Source organism: Canis lupus, chromosome 14 (genome assembly GCF_048164855.1).
Source record: "Canis lupus baileyi chromosome 14, mCanLup2.hap1, whole genome shotgun sequence".
NCBI classification, from domain to species: domain Eukaryota; kingdom Metazoa; phylum Chordata; class Mammalia; order Carnivora; family Canidae; genus Canis; species Canis lupus.
This window is the reverse complement of record NC_132851.1, coordinates 39,476,131-39,490,184: the sequence shown is the minus strand read 5'-3', so window position 1 is coordinate 39,490,184 and position 14,054 is coordinate 39,476,131. Positions and strand designations below refer to the sequence as shown.

At 64.9% G+C, this 14,054-nt stretch overlaps 1 protein-coding gene and 1 long non-coding RNA gene across 10 annotated transcripts in view; both read left to right on the top strand.

Annotated features, from left to right (window-relative positions):
- The first annotated feature begins 109 nt into the window (after window positions 1-109).
- On the top strand, window positions 110-5,066 carry LOC140604308 (uncharacterized). Of its 2 annotated transcripts, XR_012007263.1 has the most exons (3): window positions 110-1,934; window positions 3,024-3,212; window positions 4,528-5,066. It is a non-coding gene; the product is annotated as an uncharacterized lncRNA (long non-coding RNA). The 2 variants fall into 2 exon arrangements; XR_012007262.1 differs by having other exon boundaries at window positions 110-3,212.
- Window positions 5,067-7,326: 2,260 nt separating this feature from the next.
- The window catches only part of PLEC (plectin), a 54,257-nt gene continuing 47,529 nt past the window's right edge, over window positions 7,327-14,054 (top strand). For 3 of the 8 annotated variants that reach the window (XM_072775402.1, XM_072775401.1, XM_072775399.1), the window contains exons 1-2: window positions 7,327-7,418; window positions 8,433-8,628. In XM_072775402.1, coding sequence (XP_072631503.1) covers window positions 8,439-8,628 — 190 coding nt within the window. In that variant the 5' untranslated portion in view covers window positions 7,327-7,418; window positions 8,433-8,438. Of the gene's footprint in view, window positions 7,419-7,769; window positions 7,913-8,432; window positions 8,629-10,293; window positions 10,418-14,054 lie in introns of those variants that run through there. The other 5 variants (XM_072775417.1, XM_072775412.1, XM_072775410.1 and 2 more) reach the window with 3 other exon arrangements.

The following is a 14,054-nucleotide window of genomic DNA, read 5'->3' as shown; positions in this document are numbered from 1 at the left end:
CCTGAGCAGGGGCGGGGCGGGGGCGGGGCCTGCGGCTGAGAGACGCGCGGGGCCTTGTGACGGGGCGGGGCCAGCGCAGGGGCGGGGCCTGCGGCGGGGGCGGGGCGGGGGCGGGGTCGGCAGGCGGAGGAGCAGGGCCGCGGGCGGGCCGCATCTACCGAGGAGGCAGGCGAACGCCAAGGCGAAGGCCGGTGTCCTCACGGTTGGGTCCCACCCACTGAGGCCGCCTTGCTGGCTCCTCTCCGAGTCCCGGGCCTGCGCCCTGCGTTCCGCACTGTCCGCCAACGGGCAGGCTGGGGCCGTGGGGGCGGAAGACCCCCGGAGGCAGAGGCCTGGCTCGGCCACCCTGGTTCGGGAGCCGGGAAGTATATTCCTAAACCGGAAACGCTCAGGCTGCCGAGGGCGGAAAACACCACTTTCCCTTTCCCTCGCCCTTCATCCCAGTCTGTGCCTCATCGGGAGGCCTGAGGGTTGAACTGCCTGCCCATCCTCCAGCAACCATTCATCGGCCCTGATTCACTGCATCTGTCGGGATGTCAAGGTGGCGTTCTCGGCCCCATGCACCGCCAGGACTAAGGCCAAGCAGCTTCGTTCCTGGGCCCAGGTGGTCCTCCTGATGACGCGCTGGTCACACAGCCAGGGACCTTCCTCCACTACCCGGTTCCTGCAGCCGCCTGCGTGATCACCCGGGATCACCGCCTGACACCTGCAGCCCGCCAGGGAAGCCCTCATCTCTAACTTTTGCACGTGTCAGTGTTGGAAACACACCCATCACAGCTGGCTCCAAGCTACCACCAGTTTACCTGGTTCACAAAAATGCCCAAAAACTTAACAATCTGGTCATGACATGAGCTGCCCCAGCCCACTGCTGCCTGCAGGGAACCCTAACCAGCAGGGTTTGATATGATAAACTCGCTCTGCGACTAGAGATGTGGAGCAGGCAGGGACGGATTCAGGTTTTGCAGGACCGGAAGCTCATACAATTTAAGGGGCTCACTTCAAGAAAAATAATGAAAAATGACAACCATGAAGTTGAGGCCTTGGATGGGGCCCATATGAGTCAGAGGTCCTTATGTAAGGAGTGCGTGCGGTAACGAGAGTGGGCTGTTACACTGAGCAGGGGGTGTGCAGGGGGCAGCAGGGGGCAGAGCCTGGCAGGGCCCCCACCGGTCTTGGGGGCTCACTGTGAGTGACTCTGGCCTTCCCAGGGCCCAAGCTGTAGCAGCTGTTGCACTTGACAAGGCTCACGCTGCCCTGACTGTTGAGGATGGGCAGTAGGGTGGGGTGAGTGGCAGAGGGAGATTAAGACAAGAGGTTACAACAGTGATCCAGGGAAGAGCTGATGGAGGCTCAGGGGAGGGTGTGGAGCGTGCAGCCCGACTAGCAGGGTGGGCAGGCCCTCTGGCCTGGAGGAGCAGCAGGGTGCGCTGAGGGATAAGGGACACGTGGGAGACGACAGCAGTGGCAGCAACTGTGAAAGGCTGGGAGCAGATGAGCAAAGGGAGGGGCTGTCGGTGGCAAGAGCCAAGGCAGACCCCAAAGACGCGGCCTGGGTAAGGCCTGGCACTGCCTTGGGCCCTGTCTGTCCCTTCGTGTCCCCTTCTGTGATGAAGATTTGCTACAGCAACACATGTCAGCAAGTGTCCACGACTGCTGACTTAGCCATGATGACGGCAACGATGGATGGGGTCCAGTGGGAGGCCTGGCAGGTGTGCCTACCAGAAGCCACCAGAAGGAGAGTGGAGGGAGGCTCTGCTGGGAGGGTGCAGGGCAGGTCCAGGGCTGCTCATCTTCAGCACTCATGAAGCAGGGGGCCCAGCTCCCCTGCCAGGTGTGGAAAGTGAGAAGTCGAGTTTGGGAAGATTGCTGGCAGGACGGGACAGCCAGCCTCCCCAGGAGCAGGCCTGGAGGCCCACGCTGCTCCTGCTCTAGGGGTAAGTGACACAGAGTCCTGAGGTCTCTGAGTGCGGGGCAGCGATTCAAGGCCCTTGGTGGACTTAATAGGGAGGGTGATGAGCCATTTCGAGGTTCGCTGGGAGAGGCCAGTGGGAGTAGAGGACAACCAGGGGCCTCTCCCCACACCCTACTGGCCTATGAGCTGGGGCTAGTGGGTTGTGCCAAGGGGTCAGGTCAGCTAGGGGCTCTTGGCAGGTTCATGAGCTGGGTGGGGCTGGAAGCTTCTGCAGGAGGAGCCTGCCAGCAGGAAGGGAAGCTTGCAGCAGGGGGTCCTCTTGCCCCAGATCCACATGCTCCACAATATCCCTTTTGTTTTCCTGTCCCAGGCCTTCTGCCTGCAGAGCGGGCTTAGGAGTCCTGGCTGAAGGTAGGGGCTGGGCCACTCAGGGCCCGAGATGTGTAGGTTCTGGACATGTCCTCTCAACACACACATCGTGATGGGGGGGACAGCAAAGAATGATGATTTGGGGCCTGGAAGGTGTGGAGTGGGACTGGGGCACCCCCCCCCATATAGGCCCCAGGGTGGCCATGGCAGGGCAGCAGTGGAGCTCAGTGGGCTGTCCACTGACATCCCTGCTCATGCTCTACTTTGAGGACGGCCATGGCTGTGGCGAGCCGGAGACCTGGCGGGGGGAGCACACTCACTGTTCAGGAGCTTGCAGGTTGGGGGTGCTGCTGGAAGGGGCAGCCTGGGGGCCCTCTACTGGCTGCCACCCTGGCAACCCGCTCCACCCCTGCCTGCAGGTGCAGGGAAGGTCCTGGCAGGGGAGCACATGCTCTGCGGTGCTGACAGAGCCTCAGGTCCGCCCTGCCATGCACCCCTGCATGCCTGCTGCCCAAGGACTGCCCCCTGACACCACACCCCAGCACCTAGAGCAGCACATTCAGAGCCTGCTGCGTGCCACGGGGCACCCAGAGCAGCCATGCTATGCCCTGGACAGTCCCCAGCAGCCTGGGTCCTGCCCCACTGCCCCAGGCCCTGACGGAGGTGGTGGTGAGAGGCAGGATTGGGGCAGACATGCCCATTAGGGGAGATGCTCTGAGCCGACTTGTACCTTCCCTCACAGAATTCGGAGTCCCACAGACCCAGGCCCTGGCCTGGAGGGGGCTGCAGTGTCCCAGGCCTGAGCCGTGCATGTAGTAGGGCACCTGGCCCCCCAGGACCTGCCGCTGCTACAGGAGCTGTTCCTGGGGGATGAGCCTTCGCAGGTCTCCTGGGCACCTGGGCACGGGCGCATCCTTCCAGCGGCGGCAGGGTGAGTGAGGGGGGCTACACAGCCGGGGCACCCCGCCCTCCCTTCCCCCCCCCCGGAGCCAGGGAGGCCTTTTGTCCTCTCCCTTCCTCCACGTGGACCAATGGCTTCTGCAGCAGGACCCCAGCCGCGGGGCTGAGAGCCGAGCCTCGTCCCCATCAGGAGGCCCCGGAGTGCAAGGGGCCCGCAGAGACTCGGCATAGGGGCCACCGGGTCAGGTGGGGGCCTGGGGCGATTGTCGCCTGCAGAGCTGGGTGCTCACTGGAGCCTGGCCACAGTGTGAGGGTGCCCCTCGTGGTGACTTCGGGGCACACCCCCCTGTGTGGCCCACCACTTAGCAGCGCTGCCGGCTGCCCCCCCCCCCCCCCCCCCCCCCCCCCCCCCGGCCCCGGGATCAGAGTTTGGCCTTTTTCTTGGCAGCTCCGGGCCCCACCTGTGAGTCTGCGCCCCGGCTTGGGGGTGGGGGGCGGCTCTCGGGCCAGCGGCATAGGCCCGACCCCTTCCTGTCTGGGGCTCGGGGCCTCGGTAGAGGCTGCAGGGACTCTCGGCCAGGCTGGCATCTGGTGCACGGCGGGTGGGGGGGGGGGCGTCCGCGCCGTCCAGGTGAGTCCACACCAGCCTCAGGACCCCCTGGGGTCCTGGCATCGCTTCTGCCTCGCAGAGCCTGTGGGCGCTGAGGGACGAGGCGGCATGTGGGGGCCCGACGGAGTCCGGGGTGGGGGGCGACAGACCGGGCCCTGGACCTGACAGGCCTGAGCTTGGGTCCCCAGGGCAGAGGGCAGGCCCGCGGCGGCCCCCGTGTCCGAAGCATGGGGTGGTGGCGCCATCTCGTGGCACCAGGAGGGCCTCCCATTGCCACAGACAAGGTGCCTGGCCGGATCAGGGGTGGGGGCCCCAGCCTCTGCTCCAGCCCCGACAGCGCTCGGCTATCCGTGGCAACTCCGCACGCGTGTGTTTCAAGCACTGGGAAGCACTGCCGGGGTCGCAGGGGGCGCCCCGCCTTTCCAGCAGGGGAAGGAGAGGCTGAGGAGGGCCTGGGGCACGGCCTGTGAGGGGCCGTCGGGGCAGGAGGTGGGGGGACGGAGCTGCTCAGGTGAGGAGGGCGGTCAGGTCCCTGCGCGCGGCGGTGGGTGCACGGGCGACGAGGAAGGGGCCAAGGGGCCTGGACTCCTGACTGGGGGCGGGCCCCACAGGGCTGCAGACCCCCAGGCTCCCCAGACCACCCCACTGCTGTTTCCTGGAGGTGATCGCTCTAACCTGGGGGGGTACTTTCCCCTCCAGATTTGGACTTAGCCGCGGTCACTTCTGCACTTTGCAGACGGCGGGACCACGGCGCAGCCCACACCACCCTGCTGGGCACCTGCCCCTTGTGACTTCAGGGCTTCAGGAGCAGCTGGGGGGGGGCCAGCTTCCTGACCCGCGGGGAGGATGGGGACAGCAGGCCCCCTCGTGTGACTGCCGCAGCTCCATGCCTGGACCACACGCCCACGGAGGCATAATGATAACGAAAAGGTACTTGCCGCTGAACCAGAGAGGAAACAAGGAACTGAACAAGTCCTACCTGTCCAGACTGTGTTGCAGGAAAGACTATGCTGGGGCTCAAAGACTAATGGCTCCCTTTTTAAAATTTTATTTTTTTGAGTACGCTCCACACCCAACATGGGGTTTGAGCCTTTAACTCAGACCCTGAGATCGCTGACCAAGCCAGCCAGGTACCCCAGGACTAATGGCTCTTAGGTTTTTGTTTTTATTTCCCTCATTTTTTCTCTCCGTACCTCCTTGTTCCCTTCTTGCAGATTCTATCTCTGCATAGTAGATGGATCTCCCTGACTGAGTAATAAATACCTTGGACTTCTAGATGTATTTTGTTTTTCATCATTAGACGTAACTGGCAACTGTAATTGGTGTAAATTTGTTGTTCAAGTGAAAGTTTCTCTGTGTTTGAGACATTTCTGCCCAGTTACATAAACACAGTGAGTTCCTGCAGATCTTAATACATCCCGATTCTGTCCTCACCATTAATAGTCCTGCTGGGTGGAGTGTTCAGGGTCAAAATATGTTTTCCTTCTGATCTTTGAAAGACATTACCCTTTCTCTTTCCTCTTAAAAATTTTTGTTTTCGGAAAGTTAAAAAAAATCAATTTATGGCTTCTCAGCATCCAGTAGTATTGGTAGTGAGCATGTGGATTTTTCTAAGATTTTTTTCCCGGTTGCATGTTGACTTAGGGGTGTGTGTGTGTGTGTGTGTGTGTGTGTGTGTCTGGATACTTGCAGGGTTTTCTTTTGCTGTGAAAGTGGGGGTGTCCCCAGCAGGTGGGTTCGAGGGATATGTCCCTCACCACATTTTAGGGAGGATCCTCTCCAGCCGCAGACCCTGGCTCAGGGCAGGGAAACTGTGCTCCAGGGCACCCTCACTTCCTGCAGGGGCAGACCTTGCAGCCCTGCCCTTGCCACACCCCATGGGGCCCTCACTTTCTCCATCTCCTTCCTTTAGCTCTGCACTGGCGGTACTTCCCTACCTCCACTTCTGACCTCCTTGGCCAGCCTGCCCACTGTGGACTCCTCCCCGAGGTTCCATTCCCAGGGCTTCAGAGCGCCTAGGCCTGCTGCATGGATATATTCTTTTGGATCCCCCTGAAGAGATCAGTTAGAATTTCTTCAGAGGCTCTGTTTGGGTCACCAAACTGGGTCCCGCATGGCTGGCTGTTGGTCTTCCCAGTACTGAGAGGTCCAGGGCGTGTCTTGGTGGTTCCAGGGAAGTCCTGTGGGCAGGACAGGCGCCTAGCTCGGCGTTCGTCTACAGAGGCCTGGCCGTGGTGCCCAGGTCTGGTAAGCGCTTGGGTTTGCCCACCGGCAGACCTCCCTGGAGGGAGCTAGCCTTCCTGGAAGCCCTCCAGTGCCACGTGGGGCCCCATCCGGTGGCGCATGTCTGCTTAACCTCTGCAGCTGGACAGAGCATGGCAGGAACTCTGAACTCCACCCAGAGAAGGCTCTTGATTTCCGGACTTGGCTTTGTTGGGGGTGCCCCAGGGCAGGAGGGTCTCCAGCCAGCCTGGCCCAGGTCGGCTTTGCGGGCGGGGTGCGTGTATCCCTGCTGCAGCAGAGGTCCGACTGGTACGCGGAGACCCCGGAAGAGCCCCTGAGAGGCCCGCGGTGGAGCAGGTCCCGAGCCAGCACATGGCGGGCAGGGCTTCCACCGGAGCCACTGAGGCCTTAACAGCGGGGCCAGGCTGCGGACTCTGGCTCTGCAGACCCTGGAGGACCTTGCCCTTCTCCTGTTCACCTGCAGGCGCGCTCTGTGGGCAACGTGCACTTTGCCAAGCAGGCCTCCGTGTCTCCGCAGGGCCCTCCCTGTCTCCCTAGGACCCCTAGTCTTCCCCCAGCGCTGATGGCCACAGGCGGCTCCTGGCCGGGTGCTGACGGTGACCACAGGCAGGGTGGTGTGGGCCTGCGGGCAGCGCCCTCTGCTGCGGCCCTTGGCCACGGGCTCCTGCACTAACAGCACAGTGGCTGCCCGCCCCGCATCTTTGTCATCTTTTGCGACACCCAGGCGCTGCCCACTCGCCTCATTACCTGCACGCACAGGACCGGGCTTCCCCAGGGGACCCTTCTGGGCGCTAGGGCGGCTCCGCAGCCTCCTAACCACCGCCTAACACCCCCTAACACCCCCCGCCCCCGGCCCCGGCTCCCTGGGCTCCTCTGCGCACAGCCAGGCCGCCCCCTCGGATGCCTGAGATGCCCGAGGGGGCGCCCCAGCCCCTGGCTGCGGGGACAGACGCACGGGTGCGGGCTCTGAGGGCACGGGCTGGGTCGCCGCGGGGGCGGGCACTCGCCGGAGCCGGCCGGCCGCCAGGGGTCAGCAGAGCCCGGGGGAGGGGGCAGGGCCGACCCCGCCCGCCGCGGCCCGGTCCTCGCGCGGCTCTGTCGTTCGAGTCGACGTCTGCGCGACAGCGGGCGGCGGGGTGTGCGGGCGCCCCGGGTGCGGCCGCAGCAGAGTCGGGCGGCCCGAGCCGGCGCGCACCCTGCGCCCCGCAACGCTCTGGCTACCCGCCCGCCCTGCAGGCGCCCCTCGGAGACTGGGCCCCCCCCGCGCGACCGGCGAGGGCGGGGCGGGGCTCCGGGTGGCTCCGCCCGCGCGGCGTCCGCGGCTCCCGGGCTCTCCGGGCCCAGCAGTGAGCGCGGCCGAGCCTAGCCGAGCCGGGCCAGCAGGCACGTAGCGCGCGGCGGGGATGCGGGGGCGCGCGGCGCGGGGGCTGCGGGGCCTGGGGCTGCGCGGGGCTGCGTCGCGGCCCATCCTCCCCGCGGAGGACTCGCCTCTGCGCGCCCCGGACTGCGGAACTGCACGGGCGGCGCCCGGAGCGGGGGCAGGAAAGGCTGCTGGGGGCGCGGCTAACCGCGGGCGGGGGTGCCGGGGGGCGGGGCGAGGCGGCCCCCAGCCCGGTGCCCGCCTCCCCTACCGGCCCTTGGCCCCGGGGCGGAGGCAGAGTCCACATCGCGCCCCTGCCCCACCCCGGCGCCGGGACGGAGCCGCATTCAGCCCCGCACGCCAGCGCTCCGGGGCCCCGGGCCGAGGACGGCCGCGCGGGGGTGTGCGGAGCGGGTGCGCGTGGGGCTGCGGCGGCTGCTGGAGGGGAGGCCCGAGCTCCCGCGGCCCACGCCGCTGCGGCTCCGGGTATTTATAGGCCTTCACTGCGGAGAGCAAGGTGGGAGCGCGCGGGGCCGGGGGCGGGGAGGGCGCCGGGAGTGCTGGAGGCCCAGGCGGGGTGGGGGGCGGGAGCGCGGTCAAGGCTTCCCGGTGGTCTGGCTTGCCTGCTGACCTGAGGTTTACGGGGGACGCCCAGGTTGGGACGAGCCGGTGGGGGCTGGTGTCTGAGTGATGGGGTGAGCCGGCGGGTGTCAGCGTGGAGGGCCCAGTGTCCTGGAGATAGACGAGGGAGCAAGGTCGGTGCTGGGGGGAGGGCTGTCTTTATGCGGTGTCCCAGGGGTGAGCTGGAGGGAGTGAGGCCAGCTGTGGGTGGGAGCGGAGAGCTTTCCTGTCTGCCTTGCAGTGGGGGGGGGGGGGTCAGGTGTGGATGAAGTGGGACATAGCACGGGCGTGGGTGTCAGTGTCCAGGTGGTTAGGGTGGAAAGGGTCAATGTGTGGGCTAAGGATGGGGCTGGCTGGCGGCTGTGCAGTGTGCCCCTAAACGCGGAGGTGTGACCCCGCTCCTGCTCCCTCGCCAGGAGGCCATGTCGGCCGAGGACCACGAGGTGCGGGCCGCGGCTGAAGATGCCAACGGAGGCAGCGGCTCGCCCAGCCCTGGGGACACACTGCCCTGGAACCTGGGGAAAACACAGAGGAGCCGGCGCAGTGGCGGCAGCTCCGGGGGCAACGGGAGCGTGTTGGACCCTGCCGAACGGGCAGTCATCCGCATTGCAGGTAACGCGGAAGAGCCTGGCAGTTTGGACATTTGCACCGGCTTGTTGACTGAGCACTTGCGGTCTGCCGCCTGCGGTGTTAGCACTGGGATGGGAGGGGGACCTGCTGGTCCCCAAGGCCTCTTGGGTGGCAGGTGATTGTGCGCGGCACAGCGCCACCTGCTGGGCCCCCTTGTCGCTGCAGGAGGTCTCAGGTTGAGGCCTGAGGTGGAGTCCACTGCAGTGGCGCCCTCGCTGGCACCACTTTCAAGGAGACAGTGCCCAGATGCCATGATACTTTCTTGGGCTTCTGGGGCAGAGCCACCTTCCAGGCCCCTTGCTCTTGGTTGCCGCCACTGGCAGTGCGGGGGAGCGTGCAGGAGCAGGAGAGGAGGGGCCACCTGGTTGGCTAGAGCTGCAGCCCTCCCCGGAGCCGGGGTCCTCCATGGCCCTCCAGCAGCTGCCATTCTGTGGAGGAGGATGGGAGAGGCTCCAGGAGAGACCCTGAGTGTAGGGCTGGGGCCGGGGAGTGGCCCCTCCCCCTGGGAAGTTGGTGACCCAGGGCTGGCCGCCATCAGGCAGGAGGATGTGCTGGGAACGTGAGGAGCCTGCTGAAGGTTTGCAGGCCAGGCCTGCCCAGGCTGCAGGGTGCTGACCCCATTCTTGCAGGAGGGCAGCGCTGGCCCCTGCAGGAGGTGGGAGGGCGCACCGAGGCAGGTGGGCAGAGGGAGGACAGGACTGTGGGCAGGAGCTCTGTGGGTGGAAGCATGGGCAGCAGCTCAAGGAGATGCAGGGGAGCAGGGCAGCCTGCGGCTTGTGTGGGTGGATCACATATGGATTTTAAGGGACGGTTTTTACCACGTGAAAGCCAGTCTTGAGTGTCCTGCAGCGCCGCTGTACCGTCTTCACCGTTACTGGCCCTGCGCGGTGGCCTCCAGCTCTCCAGGCCCGGCGGGACCCTTGTGCGCCTGCCTGGGGGTCTTCGGGCTGACTCCCTGCCGTCGGGCTCGTGGTCACAGGGTGGGCAGCACCCAAGGTTACAGGGACACTGCGAGGGGCGTTTCGGAAGGAGGGAGACAGGGTCTTTGCCCGTTTCATGGGAGAATAACTTATCTTTTTTTATTAAGTTTTATTTATTTATTCATGAGAGACAGAGAGAGAGAGGCAGAGACACAGGCAGAGGGAGAAGCAGGCTCCCTGCGGGGAGCCCAACGTGGGACTCGATTCTGGGTCTCCAGGATCACGCCCTGGGTTGAAGGGGGCACCAAACCGCTGAGCCACCCGGGCTGCCCGAACTTATCTTTTAGTTTTACCAAAGGCTTTTTTTTTCTTTCTCTTGCAGTCCTTTTTTTTTTTCTAATATTTAATTTATTTATTCATGAGAGAGAGAGGCAGAGACACAGGCAGCGGGAGAAGCGGGCTCCACGCAGGGAGGCGAGGCGGGATCCTCCTATACCTAATTCTTGTTGTCTGTCCAGGGCTCTTTTTATATTGAGGGCGGGCGGCGCCCGCGGCCAGGTGAGGTCGCGGGGGGGGGGGGGGGGGGCGGGGGCGCGCGTGGGCCCGCCCCCCTCCCCCCCGCGGCGCCGGCGCTCCCCGGCCCCTGGTCCCCGGCCCGGCCCCGCCCCGCCCGTGGGGCATCCTGGGTGCGGGGGCGGGGCGGGGCCGCCCCTTTAAGCGGCGCGCGGCCGCGGGGACCGGGGGCTGGAGGCCGCCCAGCGCAGGCATGGCGGCCCCGCTGCCGCTCCGCCCGCCGCCCGACGAGCTGGACTTCATCCAGGCCTACGAGGAGGTGCGCGAGAGGTACAAAGGTACGCCCGCCACCTGCCTCGGCGGCCGCAGCCCCACAGCGCCCCTCCGCCTCGACCCCTCAGGCCCAGCCCGCCGCGCCCCCCCCCCCCCCCCCCGCGCCCGCCGGGCCCCGCGCTTTTGCCCTTAATAGGGCATCCTGCGGTGCGGGTGCTGGGGTGCGGGGGGGCTCCTGAGCCGGGGTCCAGGGGCCCCCAGTGCGTGCCCAGCACCCGGTGGGTCAAGGCCCAGCGCTGGCGCCCCAGCAGGGTGCTGCCCCGTGGGGTGGGGGCCGCGCCGCACCTGGCAGTGGGTCACATACTTGTGGCCTCTCCTCACATCCCCAAACTGGCCGGCACCTAGGCTGCCACCCTTCCTTGGCAGGGACCTCCTCGCACCCCTTCCCTGCCCCGGGAGGCAGGGCAGCCCTCTCTTCCTTTCCAGAGGATGGGCTCCGGACTCTGACGGACCCTTTGCGTGCACCGGCACCCCCGGCCCTCACTGTCCATAGCTGCCCACACCGCTGCCCACCGCCGGGGTCGCCGGGCTCTGAGCGGGCACCAGCGCAGCCCTGGCCCCTGGCCCACGGAGGCTTAGGCCCCGAGAGTGCACTGCCGAGAGGGTCGGGGTGGGGGCCGTGGGCAGAGCCGACCAGAGCGGCCTCCAGCTCCACGTGGCCGGTTTTGCTGGCTCTGCCCCCAAGGGCAGCTCAGGGAGAGAGGTCCCTCTGGGCCTCGCCGTGCTTCCTACCCACTGGCCTCACCCAGGCAGGGGGAGGCCTCCCCGGGCCTCGCACTCCAGCTCTGGTGGGGGATGTGCTGCGGTCAGCCAGTTTCCTGGTCCTACGGAGATGCTCCTGCCGCCACGGGCTCCTGACCGGGGCGCCTCGCGTGGAGAGGACCGGCCTGCGGCTCTTACCTCCCACAGTGGCCCAGCCTTGCAGGGTCCGTCCAGACAGGTCCCTGGCACGGAAGCAGCTGCCCATGGGGGCCGCGGCTCTCCTGGCTCACCCCAGGACGGAGCTGTTTATGAAGTGGCCGCTCTGTTTAAAGTAGGGCCACCTGCACAGAATAATACCGGTTTATTCCAGAATCTTTCTTGGTGTGATCAGATCCCAGGGCTGCGTGTGGGTCCAGAACCGTCTAGGGCATAGGGCTGGGGCATCCTGGCCTGAGTGGCTGTGTTCCCTCTACTCCCTGGGGTGGAGACCTGTCTCCCAGCAGTGAGAGCTCATCGGTCCCTGGGGGTGTCCTGTCTCAGCACCCGCCCCTGCCCCAGCCTCCCTGGACGCCAGGCTTGGTGTTGGACACGCGGGGCTGTCCTGGCCCGTGTCCACCTCCTGGGCGTGGTGGATGCAGGCTGACAAGAGGGCAGTGGGCAACTCCGGCCTGGTTCTTGCTGGTGGGTGCAGGGCACTTTCCCGAAATGGACTTGCTGGTGCTGCGGCTCGGGCTCCCCAGCTGGGTGTGGTGCTGGCAGCTGAGCGTGGCTAAGTAGGGTTTTGCATGCGGGTCTGGGGCTGGGGAGGGCGTCTGGTCGTACCAGGCTCCTCTGCAACTCCTTAGCTCTTTGAGTAAGAGGCTAGGTTGGTGCCTGTGGCCGGGCCAGAGCCACTGCAGGGCCAGGAGTAGCCCACAGAAGGCCGTAGGTGGCTGGGCCACGGGCTGCAGGCCTGACCGCTGTGAACTGCTTGGACCTTCCAGAGGACCAAGGCCCCGGCCGGTCTGTCCCTGGGGGTGGAGGGCCGCCCCCAGTGAGGGAGGCAGGGAGGGAAGGCATGGCACCTGATGTCGGCCAGTGTGCGAGTGGGGAGGAGGCCGGAGTCCCCTCTCTTGGGGCCCAGCACCACACTAGCTGGCTCTGCCCCAGGGACTGCCACTCAGCCCTGCCCAAGCACCCCTGGTCCCTTCCTTGGGGCCACGAAGGGCTCTGCCTTCTGCCTCCTGGTTTCTGACCCAAGCTAGTATCCTCCCCCAGCCCCGCGCCTGCCCTGCTCCTTCCCAGGGGAAGCTCCTTCCCCATCTGCTCCTCCCAAGTCCAACCACTTGGCCCCTCCCCCCATGATCCCCTCCCCCCATGATCCCCTCCCCCCACACCCCAGGCCCTCCCTGGACACGTCATTCATTCCTAGGCTGTCCCCCTGGAAATCCCCAGTCCTCCCTTCATGGTCACTGCTCCTCCTGGAACATTCTCAATTTCCTGTCTGCCTTCTCTCCAGGGCAGATTCCCCAAGGGGCGGGAGCCATAGGCGGGAGAGCTCTTGGTGCCCCATGGGAGAGGGACCACAAGGGGTGTCCTGACTCGAAGTTCCCTGGAGCCTGGGAGCCTGGCCTAGAGCGACTCAGAGACTGGGTGGGGAGGAGGGAAGGTTTGATGTGAGGGAGAATCCAGGTGGGTCAGGTGAGTGGGGTAAGGGCGTTTATAGAGGAGCAGCCCAAGTCCCCCAGTGGCTGTCAGGGCAGGAATGGGGCTAGCCAGGAGGGCCTGGGCAGCCGGGTGGAGCCCTCAAGGTTGTCCCATCGGCTGGGAGCAGGGTGGCAGCAGAGTCTGTGTGGATCAGCGGGCAGTGCTTGGGTGTTCCTACAAAGCTGCTGTGGTGCCCTGGAGGGGGAGTGGTGTGTGCGAGGGGGTACACAGGCAGGGCCCCCAGGCAGGGGTTTGGGGAGGGAGCCTGCGTGGGTCTGGGGAGAAGGTGGGTCAGAGAGGCACTGGGAGGGGTGTCCACCGGGGCATGTGCCCAGCATGTGTCCTGTGCCGTCTGCGAGGCTCAGCCAGAGGGGCTTCCGCACCTCCCTGGCAGGGCTGCCGTCATGCAGGCCTCTCACTGTCCCACCTTTTCCGGTCCTGGACTCTGAGCTGGGTTATCTATGTCCCTGGCACCAGCCCCAGGCTCTCAGCCAGGATTTGTGTGGGGTGCTTACACGGGTGAGTGGGTGATCAGTGTGGGGTGTCGTCTTTGGTGACCGGGGCTCAGCTGGCGGGAGCTGAGGCTAGCAGTTATCTGGGCTCTTTGGAGAGGACTGGTGGCTGTGTTCACTGTCAAGAGTAAAATGTGCTCAAAGAAAACAAGACGAAACAAAATGACGACCAAGCACTGAGGAGGAACATCAAGAACAACAGTTAAAGGCACACCTCCGGCCTCCAGTCTCACTGGCTGAGAGAGAGAGAGAGAGAGAGAGAGAGATCAATGGTTTTTAGCCTATTAATAGACTTGTGAGATCACCACCGCGTCAATTCCAGGACACTGACTTCCCCTGGCCCCTGGCAAACCCTGATCTACTTTTAGTTTCTATGGATTTGCCTGCACTGGACATTTCCTCTGAGTGGAATCAAACAGTTTTGTGTCTGGCCTCTTTTACTGAGTGTGATGTTTTCAGGGCTCATCTGTGTCGCACGTGGACGGCACTTCATTCCCTCTATGGCCCAGTAATACCCCGGGGTGTGGATGTCCGTGGTTTGTTTCTCTGAGCATCGGTTGATGGACCTCGGGCTGCTTCCACCTTTTGGCCGTTATGAATAATACTGCTTTGGACATCTGTGAGCAAGTTCTTCTGTGTGGACCTATGTCCTCAGCTCTCTTGAGTAGACGCCAGCAAGTGCCATTGCTGGGTCATGTGCTAATTCTATGTTTAACTGTTTGAAGAACTGCCAGATGGTTTT